The sequence below is a fragment of the Microcaecilia unicolor genome, chromosome 7 (genome assembly GCF_901765095.1).
Source record: "Microcaecilia unicolor chromosome 7, aMicUni1.1, whole genome shotgun sequence".
Taxonomy (NCBI): domain Eukaryota; kingdom Metazoa; phylum Chordata; class Amphibia; order Gymnophiona; family Siphonopidae; genus Microcaecilia; species Microcaecilia unicolor.
In genome coordinates this window covers 198,144,616-198,159,965 of record NC_044037.1, presented here as the reverse complement: position 1 = coordinate 198,159,965, position 15,350 = coordinate 198,144,616, and the positions used below count along the sequence as shown (strand labels likewise).

General features: G+C 49.5%; 1 protein-coding gene across 2 annotated transcripts in view; it reads left to right on the top strand.

Moving 5' to 3' along the window:
• The window catches only part of LOC115473836 (MOB-like protein phocein), a 155,259-nt gene that overhangs the window by 75,626 nt on the left and 64,283 nt on the right, over positions 1–15,350 (top strand). For both annotated transcript variants that reach the window (XM_030208960.1, XM_030208957.1), the window contains one exon: positions 12,214–12,276. In XM_030208960.1, the coding sequence (XP_030064820.1) occupies positions 12,214–12,276 (63 nt within the window). The remainder of the gene's footprint in view (positions 1–12,213; positions 12,277–15,350) is intronic.

Sequence of the window (15,350 nt, the reverse complement as noted above, 5' to 3'; positions counted from 1 at the left end):
GCGGTGGAGGAGACTTTACAAGGTCTGATTCAGTTAGGGGCAGTGACCCCGGTGCCTCCCGCCGAGCAAGGCTGCGGCCGATACTCCATCTACTTTGTGGTGCCGCGAAAAGGTGGGTCCTTTCGCCCTATTCTGGACTTAAAAGAAGTGAGCAAGTCCCTGAGAGTGCGGCATTTCCACATGGAATCCCTGCGCTCCGTCATTGCGGCGGTTCAGCCAGGAGAGTTTCTCACGTCTCTAGACCTGAAAGAAGCTTACTTGCACATACCGATTTGGCCCCCGCACCAGAAGTTTCTGAGGTTTGCGGTGTTGGGAAAACATTTCCAGTTCAGGGCCTTGCCTTTTGGCCTCGCCACAGCTCCCCGAACCTTTTCGAAGGTAATGGTGGTAGTAGCTGCTTTTCTCAGGCGAGAAGGTATCAGGGTTCACCCGTACCTAGACGACTGACTCATCAGAGCAGACTCTGCAACAGAGAGCTTACAAGCTACAGCCAGAGTGGTCTCAGTACTGCAATCTCTAGGCTGGGTCGTCAATATGGCAAAAAGTCACCTGTCCCCTTCACAATCTCTAGAGTTTTTGGAGGCCAGGTTCGACACAGTCTCGGGCTATGTGTTCCTACCCGAGATAAGGCGGTGCAAGCTTCAGAATCAGGTCCGTCTGCTCCTGAGGATGCCCCGCCCGCGAGCTTGGGACATTGTCCAGCTGCTGGGATCGATGACAGCCACGATGGAAGTGGTACCCTGGGCGAGAGCGCACCTGAGACCTCTACAGTATTCCCTACTCCGGAGATGGTCTCCTATTTCTCAGGATTACCAGTGCAGACTTACTTGGCTCCCTGCGGCCCGTCTCAGCATGGAGTGGTGGCTCTCGGACAGCATGCTGCAACGAGGAATGCCGCTGACGCTCCCCGTTTGGTGCCTAGTGGTAACAGATGCCAGCCTGAAGGGCTGGGGCGCACACTGCAAGGGGAAGCATGCCCAGGGTCTATGGACACCCGAGGAGTCGGAGTGGTCCATCAACCGCCTAGAGTTGAAAGCGGTGTTTCAGGCGCTTCTGGCCTTTCAAGTGACCCTGGAAGGATTGGCTGTCAGAGTGATGTCGGACAACACGACAACGGTGGCCTATATAAATCGACAAGGCGGAACAAGGTGCAGAGCACTAGCCGCGCAGGCCGAACTGATTTGCCACTGGGCCGAGCTGCATCTTCAGTGTCTGTCGGCAGCTCATATTGCAGGTCAGAGCAATGTGCAGGCCGATTATCTGAGCAGGCATCAGATCGATCCAGCAGAATGGAATCTGGCAGACGAAGTATTCCTGCAGATCTGTGCCAAATGGGGCAAGCCTGTGATGGATCTAATGGCGACAAGTGCCAATACCAAAGTCCCGTGCTTCTTCAGCAGACGGAGAGATCCTCGCTCGGCGGGGTTGGATGCCTTGGCTCAACCCTGGCCTCCGGGTCTACTTTATGTGTTTCCCCCATGGCCCTTGATAGGGCGCCTGCTCTTGCGGATTCGGCTGCACCCAGGAGAAGTGGTCCTCATCGCCCCAGATTGGCCAAGGAGACTTTGGTATGCAGACCTCTGACAGATGCTCCTGGAGGCTCCTCTGCCGTTACCTCTGGTACCGAACCTGTTGACTCAGGGACCGGTAGCCATGGAGGACGCCGGCCGCTTTGGTCTTACGGCATGGCTATTGAGAGGGCGCAATTGAGGGATAAAGGTTATTCCAATAAAGTTGTTTCCACTCTCCTGCAAGCCCGCAAGCGGTCTACTTCCGTGGCTTATGCCAGGATTTGGTGCCTGTTTGAGTCTTGGTGTGCTTCCAGAGCCATTGTTCCAATGTGGGCTCCTGTCTCGCCGATTCTGGCCTTTTTGCAGGAAGGTGTACAAAAAGGCTTTGCCTATAATTCCCTGCGGGTGCAGGTGGCAGCGTTGGCCTCCCTTCGTAGTAAGGTGGAAGGCGTGTCTTTGGCTGCTCACTCAGATGTGGCACGGTTTCTTAGAGGGGTGCTTCGGCTCCGACCTCCAGTGCGAGCACCCTGTCCAGCTTGGAACCTGGGGCTAGTTTTGAAAACCCTGCAGGCATCTCCTTTTGAGCCGCTTCGGCGAGCATCGGAGAAAGATTTGACACTGAAGGCCGTTTTTCTGGTGGCCATTACCTCGGCGAAACGGGTGTCAGAGCTCCAGGCGCTGTCCTGTAGAGACCCATTTCTGCAATTTTCAGAGTCCGGAGTCACGGTTCGGACCGTGCCTTCCTTTATGCCTAAGGTGGTTTCAGCCTTTCACTTAAACCAGCCTATTTTCTTGCCCTCTTTTTCAGAGGAAGAGTTTCCAGAATCTTTTGGGCAGCTGCACCTTTTGGATGTGCGCAGGACTCTGCTGCAGTATCTGCGAGTTACTAACTCTTTCAGGACTTCTGATCATCTGTTTGTTTTGCTATCCGGTTCTCGCAGAGGGTCTCCAGCGTCTAAAGCCACTATTGCCTGCTGGCTCAAAGAAACGATCTTTTCAGCTTATCTGCTGGCCGGCAGGGTTCCGCCTGTAGCCTTTAAGGCACATTCTACTAGAACGATTTCTTCCTCTTGGGCTGAAACTGGAGCACTCTCTCTTCAAGAGATATGCAGTGCAGCAACATGGGCTTCTAAGCTCTCCTTTGCCCGACATTACAGGCTGGATGTGGCTGCCAGGAGGGATGCGCGTTTTGGTGCACAAGTGCTAGCGCGTGGTGTGGCTTGTTCCCACCCTATCTAGGAATTGCTTTGTTACATCCCATACGTAATGGCTTCATCTGCTTGATGACAAGGAAGGGAAAATTAGGTTCTTACCGTGGTAATTTTCTTTCCTTTAGTCATAGCAGATGAAGCCATGAGCCCTCCCTGTATGATTGTATGCTGTGAATCTGTTTTTCAGGTTCTGTTCTAATTTCCTGAAGTTCCTTCCTTGGGAGAAAGTTGGAAAACAATCTTCAGGATTCATGTTCAGTTTAAATTTAGGAGGATGTGTTCATTCCCTCCAGCATGTTTTTTTTGGAGGATGTGTTGATTCTCTCCAGGAGGCGCGTGTGTTCCCCTCCAGTTCTATAAATAGGAGGATGAGTTCATTCCCTCCAGTGTGTTGGGAGGATGTGTGATTCCCTCCAGGAGGCGCGTGTGTTCCCCTCCACTTATACAATAAGGAGGATGAGTTTATTCCCTCCAGGAGGATGTGCATTCCCTCCTTTATGAGTTCATGCCCTTGTGATGGGCCATCGTTCGCTGTGAGGAAAGCTCTTGTGATTCCCATTGCGGTTTGCCATACTGCTTTGGAAGCTTCAAATACTGAAGAGGCAGTGGAGCTAGCTGGCCAAGAGGGCACTGTGAAAGTTTGAGTGCTCTCTATCTCCCCTGCTGGTTGATGGACATAACCCATACGTAATGGCTTCATCTGCTATGACTAAAGGAAAGAAAATTACCAAGGTAAGAACCTAATTTTCCCATTCTAACCTATGGAGATTTACTAGTTATCATAAGGAAACAGATTAAATCCTTTTCAATGGGTATTCATATCGTCTGGAAATGTAATCAACATAACTGAAGGAAAAGTTATGGGTTTTTGCCAGGTTCTTGGGGCCTGGATTGGCCACTGTCGGAGACAGAGTGCTGGGCTTGATGGACCTTTGGTCTTTTCCCAGCGTGGCAGTGCTTATGTACTGTAATGGCATTTTCCTTAGCGTCAGTAGCAGATGAATCCAGTTACATGGGTTGTGTCCATGTACCAGCAGGTGGAAATAGAGAGCACGGATTTGTACAGTGCTTAGTGGACGTTGTGCTTCCTAGCTAGTCAGTATTCTCTATCACCAGCAGGCTCCTGTTCTGGCTTTGCTGGTTCAGTAGAGTTGGGGGTGTTCTGGCTGGACGGCGCCAGCTTTAGGGGGTACACCTGGTCACCCCAGGTCCCTCCCCCACCCCCACTCTCTCGGGGGTTTATCCTCCTGCCCTCCCTCACAGATTTGCCTGAAAAAAAAGAGTGGCTTTTTTTGCTGGCCTTATTTTCTCAAGGTAATAGCCTGGCTTGGGAGAGTTCAGTGAGCCAAAGATTCCCTCCCTGCTGGACGTCTAGTTCCTGTGACTGGCTGTGGTGAGTGTACTTTCTTTCTGCCTTGCAGCGGCTCTACTTAAGTTTTTTATGGCAGCAGAATTGGTGAAGCGCTGTTCCTGCTGTACAAAATTTTATTAGGATTTATTTACTGCCTTTTTGAAGGAATTCACTCAAGGCGGTGTACAGTAAGAATAGATCAAACATGAGCAGGAGGCAATTAGAGCAGTAAAAATATTCGAACAATAAAAAAGTATGACATGGTATACTACTTGCAATGACAACACAATATGTACTAGAACATTATAATTGGTAGTGAAGGGTAAGGCAAAGTTGTAACATATAGATGAGTAAGAAAGTAGGAAGAATTAGAAAGTAAGGTTATTGATTTGAAGAAAGTTGCACGTGAGGTCAGAGAGATGGTTAAATATTATCTCAGGTAGGGATAGGAGTGGATAAACATGTCCCACTGCATATGTGCAGCCCGAGTTAGTCTTTGTGTGTGTGATTGAGACTAACAAGTTAGTTACTTCTTCCATTAAAGGCTTGGTTGAAGAGCCAAGCTTTCACCTGCTTCCTGAAGTACAGGTAGTCTTGTGTTAAGCGGAGCCTTTCAGGCAATGCATTCCAGAGTGTGGGGGCTACTCCGGAGAAGGCTCGCTTGCGGGTATCACATCGTGAAATGTCTTTTGGAGAGGGTGTAGTTAGTGAAAGTCCTTGGGAGGACCTTAGTGTCCTTGGCGGTGTGTGGAGGATCATCCTATTCTTCAGATACTCGGGGCCATTTCCTTTCAGGGCCATGAAGATCAGACAGAGTTTTAAATTTAGCCCTGTATTGTACTGGTAGCCAATGAAGTTTTTGCAAAAATGGTGTGATGTGGTCACGTCGCTTGCAACCTTCTATGAGTCTTGCTGCTGCATTCTGAATCAACTGGAGCTGGTGCAGGCCCTTTGTAGTCAGACCATTGTATAGTGCATTGCAGTAATCCATTATTGATGTTACCATGGCATGCACAACTGGGATAAGATTTACCTTCTCGATCTAAGGAGAAAGGCAGCATTGCTGTCGCAAATAGTAGAAGCAGCTCTTGAAGGTTGCTTTGATTTGGGGAATCAGAGTAAGTGTTGAATGTAGCTGTATTCCAAGGTTCCTGACTTGTGATTTGAGGGGGAGTTCATACTTCCCAAAAGGGATTTTGATGTCAGGTATGTATCCACTTGTGTTAGGGACCCAGAGAAGCTCAGTTTTACTTGGGTTCAGGCAAAGTTTGTTGTGTTTAGCCCATTCTTGAATTGATGTTAGACAAGTGATCAGTTTATTCAAGGCTGTAGGTAAGTCAGGTTCAATGGGTATGAGTAGCTGCACGTTATCCGCATAGATGGCGAACAACGGTGGGGCTTTTCTCTGGAGGGTGCTTGGGCTCTGATGCTCTTAAGATCCCTGTTGGGGATGTTAAACTGGCTCTTCAGCATTCGAGAAATACGTTCTGCTCTTTCTGAGGACCTGGGGGCCATTTTGAATTCACCCTTTCCTTGTCATCAGCAGCAGATGAATCCATTACGAATGGGTTGTGTCCACCTACCAGCAGGGGGCGATAGAGAACACTGAAAACCATAGTGCCTCTAGGACGGCTAGCTCCATCTGCCTCTCAGTATTTCTCTATCTCCCAGCAGGATTGGACGCAGCTTATTCAGCTCCTTCAAGATTCTGCCTGGGGTGGCTCCTCTGCTTTTGCTAGTTGTGGCAGGGGTGTTGTGGCTAAGTGGAGCCCACTTTAAAGGCATATAAGTTCACCCTTTCCCTGCCTTTCCCACCCCCCCTGTGTGGATGCAGGCATATAGGTTCGCCCTTTCCCTGCCTTTCCCACCCCCTCTGTGTGGATGCAGGCATATAGGTTCGCCCTTTCCCTGCCTTTCCCACCCTCTGCCTCCGGAGTGCCTCTGTAGCTGTTTGCCTCCAACTTTCCTCACAGCGTTAAAAAAAAAAAAAAAAAAACCGCGCTTTTCAGCACTGCTATTTCGGAGGCGGTAAGAGTGGTACTTTGCTTCTCTGGGGAGGGCCCGCGGACGGCGTCTCGATTGGGGTGATTTGGGCACGAAGCCACCGTTTTGAATTTTATTCCGCCGTTTTTCGGCGATGGCTGCTGAGGGAGTTAAGCGCTGTTCCCGTTGTGGCAAGCGCAGATCAGCAGCGAGGCTCTGTAAAACATGCTGTTTAGACGGTAGAGCCAGTACGAGCATGGCGAGCGATGATTCTTCCCGCTCGATGGAGCTGGCAGCAGGCGCCATCTTGGAAGTGCCGCATGGCTCGACCCCCGCGGTTGCGGAGGAGTCTGAAAGCAGAGAGGCGCCTCGGGTCGAGGCTACCAGAGGAGCTCTGTGCCCTGTGGCTACTAATTCGGAGACGGGAAGTCAGGGTGAGTTTTTCTCCCCCGAGTTTGTGCTTATTTTACATAAAGCCTTCATGCTGAAAAGAGCTCTGTCGCAGGTGTCTGACACTGCGTTGCTACCTGGTCCCCCTCCGACAGATGATGGCCCGGGGCTGATGTCAGAAGTGGATGCCCCTGAGCATTGGATGCATGCTAAGCATAGACGGGTAAATTCCCCGTCGGAGAGTGGCGCACCCCCCTTCCCCCCCCCCCCCCCCTCCCCGTGATCGAGCTGTGGGGACTCTGAGGGATCTGGCAGGCCTTCGTGGTCTGAAGAGCCAGAGGAAGGTGCCGGTTTGCCACTGGATCTGGATGATCCCACTGCGGTCCGGATTTTCCACCGCAATGAGCTGCCAGCACTTATCTCTGATGCCTTACAGGCCCTCTCTATTGATGACCCTGTTCAAGGCAAGGCCTCCTCTGGTAATCCGAGGATGGCAAGTACTAAGAAGCCTGCTCGTGCCTTTCCTTTGCATGACTCCATCCAAGAGCTTATTTCTGCTCAATGGGCTGACCCCGAGGGGCCCTTGAAAGTGGCCCGGGCGACGGGGCATCTTTACCCTCTGAGTGAGGAGCACTTGGCCCGTTTTGGGATGCCTTAGTCACGGCGGTGACAAAAAAGACCACCCTCCCAGTAGAGGGAGGGGTCGCCCTGAAGGATATTCAGGACCGGCGCCTGGAATCAGCGTTAAAATGTTCCTTTGAGATTTCGGGCCTAGCCTTAAGGGCGTCTGTTTTTAGTTCTTATGTTGCTCGAGCCTGCCTCTCTTGGTTACAACAGGCAGTGGAACAGCCCCTGGATGGTACGGAGTCCCTCGCTGAGGTTGCACCGCAAATGGAGTCGGCCTTGTCATTTTTAGCTGACGCCCTCTATGATCTGGTCAGAGCTTCAGCTAAACAGATGTCTGTGGTGGTGTCTGCCCGCCGCCTTCTATGGCTAAGGCATTGGGCGGCTGACATGGCTTCTAAGCAAAGGCTGGTGAAGTTGCCCTTTCGGGGCCTTCTGTTATTTGGAGAGGAGTTGGAGAAGGTTGTTAAAGACCTGGTTGATGCTAAACCCCAGCGGTTACCTGAGGATAGGCTGTGGCCTTCTTCCAAGGGCCAAGTGGTGCCCTCCTCCTCCAGACCTCGCTTCCGTGAAGCTAGACGGTATCGCCTGGGGCGCTCTGCTGGGTTTACTCAACGTGCCCACTTTCAGCAGAGGAACTCCTTTCGCTCAGACAAACGCTCCGCAGCGGCAGGCTCAAGGCCAGGAGTTCGGGGCCGTCTTCCACAATGATGGGACACCGGTCCACTCCTTTATAGCTGTAGGAGGACGCCTTTCCCTCTTTCTCGAGGAGTGGACCAAGATTACCTCAGATTAGTGGGTACTGGACCTGATCAGAGAAGGTTACCGATTGGAATTCGGTGCCCCAGTGAGAGACGTGTTTGTGGAGTCCCGATGCGGCATTGCCGTCAAACGGGCGGTGGTAGAGGAGACCTTACAAGTCGTGTTGCACCTTGGAGCGGTGATTCCCGTGCCTCCCGCCAAACACGGCTGCAGTCATTACTCCATTTATTTTGTGGTGCCGCGAAAAGGCGGGTCTTTTCGGCCCATTCTCGACTTAAAGTCAACGAGTCACATTCCTATATGGCCCCCGCACCAGAGATTTCTGCGTTTTGCAGTGATGGGAAAACATTTCCAGTTTCGGGCCTTGCCTTTTGGCCTCACCACATCTCCCTGAACCTTTTCCAAGTTAATGGTGGTAGTAGCTGCTTTTCTCAGGCGAGAGGGTATCTGGGTTCACCTGTACCTCGACGACTGGCTCATCAGAGTGGACTCGGCAGAAGAGAATTGTCATGTAACAGCCAGAGTGGTCTCAGTACTGCAATCTCTGGGCTGGGTCGTCAATATAACCAAAAGTCACCTGACCCTCTCAATCTCTAGAATATTTGGGGGTCCGGTTCGACACGGCCTCTGGGTTTGTCTTTCTACCCGACCAAAGGCGGTGCAAGCTTCATAATCAGATCCGTTTGCTCCTGAGGATGCCTCGCCTGCGAGCTTGGGACTTTGTCCAGCTGTTGGGGTCGATGACGGCCACCTTGGAAGTGGTGCCATGGGTGAGAGCGCACATGAGACCTCTGCAGATTGCCTTGCTTCAACGATGGTCTCCTATGTCCCAGGATTATCAACGCAGACTCACATGGCTCCCTGCGGCCCGACTCAGTATGGAGTGGTGGCTCAGACAGCATGCTGCGGCGAGGAATGCCGCTAGCGCTTCCCGATTGGTGCCTAGTGGTAACGGATGCCAGCCTGAAGGGCTGGGGAGCACATTGCCAGGGAAGCTATGCCCAGGGTCTGTGGACACCTGAGGAAACGGGGTGGTCCATCAATCGCTTGGAACTGAGAGCGATATTTCAGGCTCTTTTAGCCTTTCACAAGACTCTGGAGAGGGACTGGCTGTCAGAGTTCTGTCCGACTACATGACAGCAGTGGCCTACATAAATCGACAAGGCGGCACTCAGTGTCGGGCACTGGCCGCAGAGGCCTCTCAGATATGCCACTGGACCGAGCTACATCTGCAGCTTCTGTCAGCAGCTCACATAGCAGGTCAGAGCAGCGTGCAAGCCGATTTTCTAAGGAGGTATCAAATCGACCCTGCGGAGTGGGCACTGGCAGACGAAGTGTTCCTTCAGATCTGTGCCAAATGGGGAACGCCCGTAGCGGATCTTACGGCCTCAAGCACAAATGCCAAAGTCCCGTCCTTTTTCAGCAGATGGAGAGATCTGCGCTCGGTGGGGTTGGATGCCTTGGCTCAACCCTGGCCCCCGGGCCTTCTGTATGTGTTCCCTCCTTGACCCTTAATAGGGCGACTCCTCCTGCGAATTTGGCTGCATCAAGGAGTGGTGATCCTCATTGCCCCGGATTGGCCCAGGCGGCCGTGGTATGCGTACCTCCGGCGGATGCTGGTGGAGGCTCCCCTACCCTTGCCTCTGGTACCAAACCTGTTGACACAGGGCCCGGTGACCATGGAGGATCCATGCCGCTTTGGTCTTATGACATGGCTATTGAGAGGGCGCAATTGAGGGACAAGGGCTATTCTAACAAGGTCATCTCCACTCTTTTGCAGGCCCGCAAGCGCTCCACTTCCGTTGCCTATGCTCGGATCTGGCGCCAGTTTGAGGCTTGGTTTGTTTCTAAAGCGATCACGCCTATGCGGGCTTCTGTCTCGCCGATTCTTGACTTTTTGTAGGATGGTTTACAAAAGGCTTGGCCTACAATTCCCTGCGTGTTCAAGTGACAGCCTTGGTGTGTTTTCGGGGGAAGGTCGCTGGCCTCTCCCTGGCTGCGCATCCGGACATTGCATGGTTTCTTAGAGGGGTGCTGCGGCTCCGTCCTCCCATGCGGGCTCCTTGTTCGGCTTGGAACCTGGGGCTAGTATTAAAGGCTCTTCAGTGACAGAAGATGTTCAAGAAGAACTCTCCTCGGCTTTTACCTTGGAGTCACAGCAGAGAGTACCGATGTCGTATCATCACAGACATATACGGGATACAACTCCAGAACTAGAATACCGCAGATTGGCACACTTGTGGACTGGGGATTTACAAATAACAGTCTTGGAACAACAGCTGAAATCCCATGTTCAGCAGATACGACGAGTCACAGATTTTGCGACTCACTGGGAATTACAATATAAAATAGCCCTACGCCTGTACATCCCACCAAAGCGAGCATTTTACATGGGGTTATCGCCCTGGGGAGATTGTGTCAAATGTGGTGCCCCAGGGGCTACTCTGGGCCATATGTTTTGGGCTTGTGTTGGTATACAGCAATTTTGGAAACAAATCATAGCCTGGGTCACCAAGATATGGAGACAGGCATGGCATTATGAACCACTGCTGCTATTTGGACATCCAAACTTGGGGGTGTCTTAAAAAAAAAAAAAGGATATGCTGCATTTGTACAGAGAGTAATAATTGGTGGTAAGCAAACCTTGCAGAGTGGTTATCCTATCAATACCCTACATGGCAGCAGTGGCATGTTCGTATGGTGGCCTTATTACGTATGGAGCGCATGTCCATAAAAGACTTGGAGTCAAGGACTGGAGTGAAATTCCAACAGCGTTGGAGTCCATTTTGGGACTCAATGACATCCGCAGCGCGCAGTCACATACTGAATTACTGACTACACTGCTATGACTTACAAAGACCAAGGGGGGGGGGAAGGGGGAGGGGGGGAGAGGGGAGTTAGAATGGGGGGGAGAGGGGAGATAAAAGTTTCCAAAAGGATAAAAGAAAACCAACTTTAGATGTATAATGAAAGCTGTCAATACAGAAGTTTTGTTACTAAAAATTTAAGAGACAAGGCGATAATATTCATTTATAATATGTATAATCATATGAGGAAAGTTTTGTCGAATCCTTGGTTCTAAGTATACATGGAAGAATTGTATAAATATGATGTAGAATATGACTGTTCTTCAATAAAAATAGATTTAAACATAAAGGCTCTTCAGTGTTCACCCTTCGAGCCGCTGAGGCGAGCTTCGGAGAAGGATATGACTCTAAAGACAGTGTTTTTGGTGGCCATTACTTCGGCGAGATGGGTGTCTGAGCTCCAGGCGCTGTCCTGCCAAGACCCATTTCTGCAATTCTCAGAGTCCAGAGTAACGGTACGTCCAGTGCCTTCCTTCCTGCCTAAGGTGATTTCAGCGTTTCACCTAAACCAGCCTATTTATCTGCCCTCCTTTACTAGGGAGGAGTTTCCGGAATCCTTTGGGCAGTTGCACCTTCTGGATGTGCGCAGGGCTCTGTTGCAGTATCTGCAGATGTCTAATGCTTTCAGGACCTCTGATCACCTTTTTGTATTGTTGTCAGGTCCTCGCAGAGGGTCTCCAGCGTCTAAAGCCACTATAGCTCATTGGCTTAAGGAAGCTATTTTTTGTGCAAATCTGCTATCTGACCAGCCTCCGCCTGATGCCTTTAAGGCACATTCCACAAGAGCGATTTCTTCCTCTTGGGCTGAGACGGGAGCACTCTCTCTTCAAGAGATATGTAGTGCAGCTACTTGGGCTTCTAAGCTCTCTTTTGCCCGTCATTACAGGTTGGATGTGGCTGCCAGGAGGGACGTGCTTTTTGGAGCAGAAGTGCTTGCGCGTGGTGTGGCTTGTTCCTGCCCTATCTATGCACTAGAGGCACTATGGTTTTCAGTGTTCTCTATCTCCCCCTGCTGGTAGGTGGACACAACCCATTCATAATGGATTCATCTGCTGTGACTAAAGGAAAGAAAATTACCAAGGTAAGAACCTAATTTTCCCTTTTCAAAGCACTTACTTATAAAGTTCCATAGGTTACTATGGAACTTTGTAAGTCTAAGTGCTTTGAAAATACGCCTCTGTCATTTTGTAAATCTGTGCTTTGAAAATGAGCACCATTATCTGAGGATACAGGGAACAACTGGCAGGGGGCTGCTTCTTAAGGCTAATTGGTGTCACTAGCCTATATATGTTTTCTGTTTTATTTGTTCCTTTGTTCTGTTTATTTATTTTGTGTCATTTAAGCCAAATATAATATATGTTTGTTACTTGCCTTTGTCCAGGTAGGTGATAAATAAGCAGTAAACAATAATTCTTCATCCAGATTTAAAATAAAAATGGATGGGACAGAGGGGGGGGGGGACATCATTTTCTAACCATTCTGGGTTTTATTTTAATCTTGTTTTAATTTTTCAGGATTTTTACAATTGGCCTGATGAATCTTTTGAAGAAATGGACAGCACACTTGCTGTCCAGCAGGTGAGTCTCTTAGCTGTGTGGATTTCCTCTTTAATGTGTAGTAACACTTTTGATAGTATGACTTATATGGTCAACTTATTTTCAATATATGTAAAAAAGGAACAAACATACTGTAATGTAAAACAAAAAAGAGAAAAAAGGAAAGACGAGGAGGAAAATAGGAACCGGAAGCATCAGATATAAATCAGTGGCCTAGTGGTTAGGGTGGTGGACTTTGGTCCTGGGGAACTGAGGAACTGAGTTCGATTCCCACTTGAGGCACAGGCAGCTCCTTGTGACTCTGGGCAAGTCACTTAACCCTCCATTGCCCCATGTAAGCCGCATTGAGCCTCCCATGAGTGGGAAAGCGCGGAGTACAAATGTAACAAAAATAAAATAAATAAATATTAGGTCTTCTATAGCGCTCCTTCTTTTTTCTCCTTTTCTTTTTTGTTTTACATCACAGTATCTTTTGCTCCCTTTTTTATATATGAGTAACTTTTTGAAGAGCATTAGTATGTTTATTATATTTAGGGTTGTTCCCCCCTTTTCTTGTTGCGAACTTATTTTCAAGGCAACAAAGGTATGGCCATTTGGGTTGATATAGATAAAAAGCTGAAGTTAATAAAGCAGTAGTAAAAATAAATAAAATAAAAATGCTGTAAAATTTAGCACATGTTTTCTCTATCAACAAGTTAGTGAACACTGTGGTATGGGAATATACCAGGAGTTTAAAGAAGCATGCTAAGTTGTGTTCTTTTAAATCAGTGCACTCAAGCTGGTAATAAAGAGACTGATTTTCTAAGTACACAGACTTACAAAGTTGCATATGTTAATTTTGTAAAGTCTATGTGCTTTGAAAATGAGCACCAAAGTCTCTCTAACTTTACTACTATTTTAAACTTCAGTGTAGAGATGAAAGTTCAAAAATCCACATTTCTCATCACCGAGTTAAATGAGGTTTCTGGTCCAGTGTGGGGTCCCCAAACCCTTTCTTGCCCTACTGCGCCTCCTTAAGGCCACTCAGCTTGCCTTTCCTGGCAGTGTAGCATAGGGGACCCAGACTCTGATCCCTGAGGTTTGGGGAGCCCTACGCTTGGGTACCAGGGTCTTTCATGTTGCTTTATTTAACACTGGAAATTTAACTTTGGGGTCAGAGATGGAGTAAAATTAACTTATAATTCTCCAAGGACAATCAGGCTTGCTTATTCTCACAAGTGGGTAGACGCCGTTCCCGTGTTGCCCAGCCCGGCACTATTGCCATAGAAAAAAATAGTTTCAGGAGCGCAAGCTGCACTCCTGCACTCATGTGACAGTGCCTTCCTGCCCGTTGCATGAATGCACTGCTTCAGTTTCACTTTTTCCACGTGAGGAGCAGCTGCTTTCTGTGGTGACTCCTCACTTTGCCCGGACAGCTCGTTTCTTGATTTTATTTCAGTGCCTTTGGCGGTTTTTCTACCTGCTCCCGTTGCCTTTTTTTATTTAAAAAAAAAAAAATCGTTTATTGTTTAGTATTTTTGCCTGCGTTTAAGTTTCCTTTATTTTTTGACATGGGCCACTTTCAGGCCTGCCCAGTCAGGCTTTTTTTCTCTTTGTGCCTCTTTTCCCTTTTTCAGGCACCATCGCGTCTTTTGATTTTGCTGGTGCGGTTTTTCCTTCCATGTCCATGAAGACTCCCAGTGGCTTCAAGTGTTGTACTCAGTACATAAGTATTGCCATACTGGGAAAGACCAAAGGTCCATCAAGCCCAGCATCCTGTTTCCAACAGTGGCCAATCCAGGTCACAAATACCTGGCAAGTTCCCAAAAAAGTACAAAACATGTTATACAGCTTATCCCAGAAATAGTGGATTTTCCCCAAATCCATTTAATAATGGTCTATGGATTTTTCCTTTAGGAAGCCGTCCAAACCTTTTTTAAAACTCCGCTAAGCTAACCGCCTTTACCACATTCTCTGGCAACGAATTCCAGAGTTTAATTACACGTTGAGTGAAGAAACATTTTCTCTGATTCGTTTTAAATTTACTACATTGTAGCTTCATCGCATGCTCCCTAGTCCTAGTATTTTTGGAAAGCGTAAACAGATGCTTCACATCTACCCATTCAACTCCACTCATAGACCTCTATCATATCTCCCCGGACTATCTCGAGCAAAGACACCCATTCTTGGTGTCTTCAGTGCCTTGGGCCCGATCATAGCCCGGCCAACTTTGTCCTCTGTGTTTGTATGAAAAAGAGGACTCGGATTTCCTGAGAGGCTCAACACACGAAGAGTTTTGGATCCTGGTCCTGTCCCTCAACATCGGCATCGAGGTCGGAGGCGTTGGCATCGACATTGAGCGTCTTACCGACATCAGGAGCCCAGGTAGGGATGGCTGCTTCGAGACCCCGTGACACTGGGAACAGTGAGGCATCGAGTGGGTCCTCCACCTGTCTCGAGTCCTTCTGCTGTGCACACCCCCTGGGACCGTCCATTGTCGGACCTGACCCCGAGTTGACAGGAGGATTCGATGTCCTCGGCACCGAGAAGCATGGGTGATGTGCATCGGGCGAAGGCCAAGAAGCACTGATACCTATCTCACTCGATACATGGTGCCGGGATCTCCCCCTTTATTCAGGAGGTGCCAATGCATGTTTCTCCAAGCAGCTGAGATCCTGCTCCTGCACCGTCCCCAGCAGTTCTGCATCCTCAGCCGATGCCCATCTTTCCCGATGGCGGCCCTCGATGAGCGCATTGGGGGTGCTTGCATCTGCCATACCTTCCACTGTGACCCCGCCTGGTCCTCAGCCTGCGGTGTGGCCTCTGATGCTGGCACTGCTTGCGGCCCCCGTGTCAACAGCCACCCAGGCTGGCACCCTCTTGACGTCAGTGGAGGAAGCTTTGCTGGAGTTGAGGTGAGAGCCATTTTCTCGACGTTGCTCTCGAGGACTTGGGCGCTCGTCATAGAGGCAGGCCTGGTCTCAGACATCCCTTAGGGAAGTGCTATCCAACGCCGAGGAGGAACGCTCATGGGAATCAGAAGAGGATCCCAGGTACTTTTCCTCCGATGAATCCTATGGGATTCCTTCTGAGCCCTCCCCTTCGCCTGAGAGGAG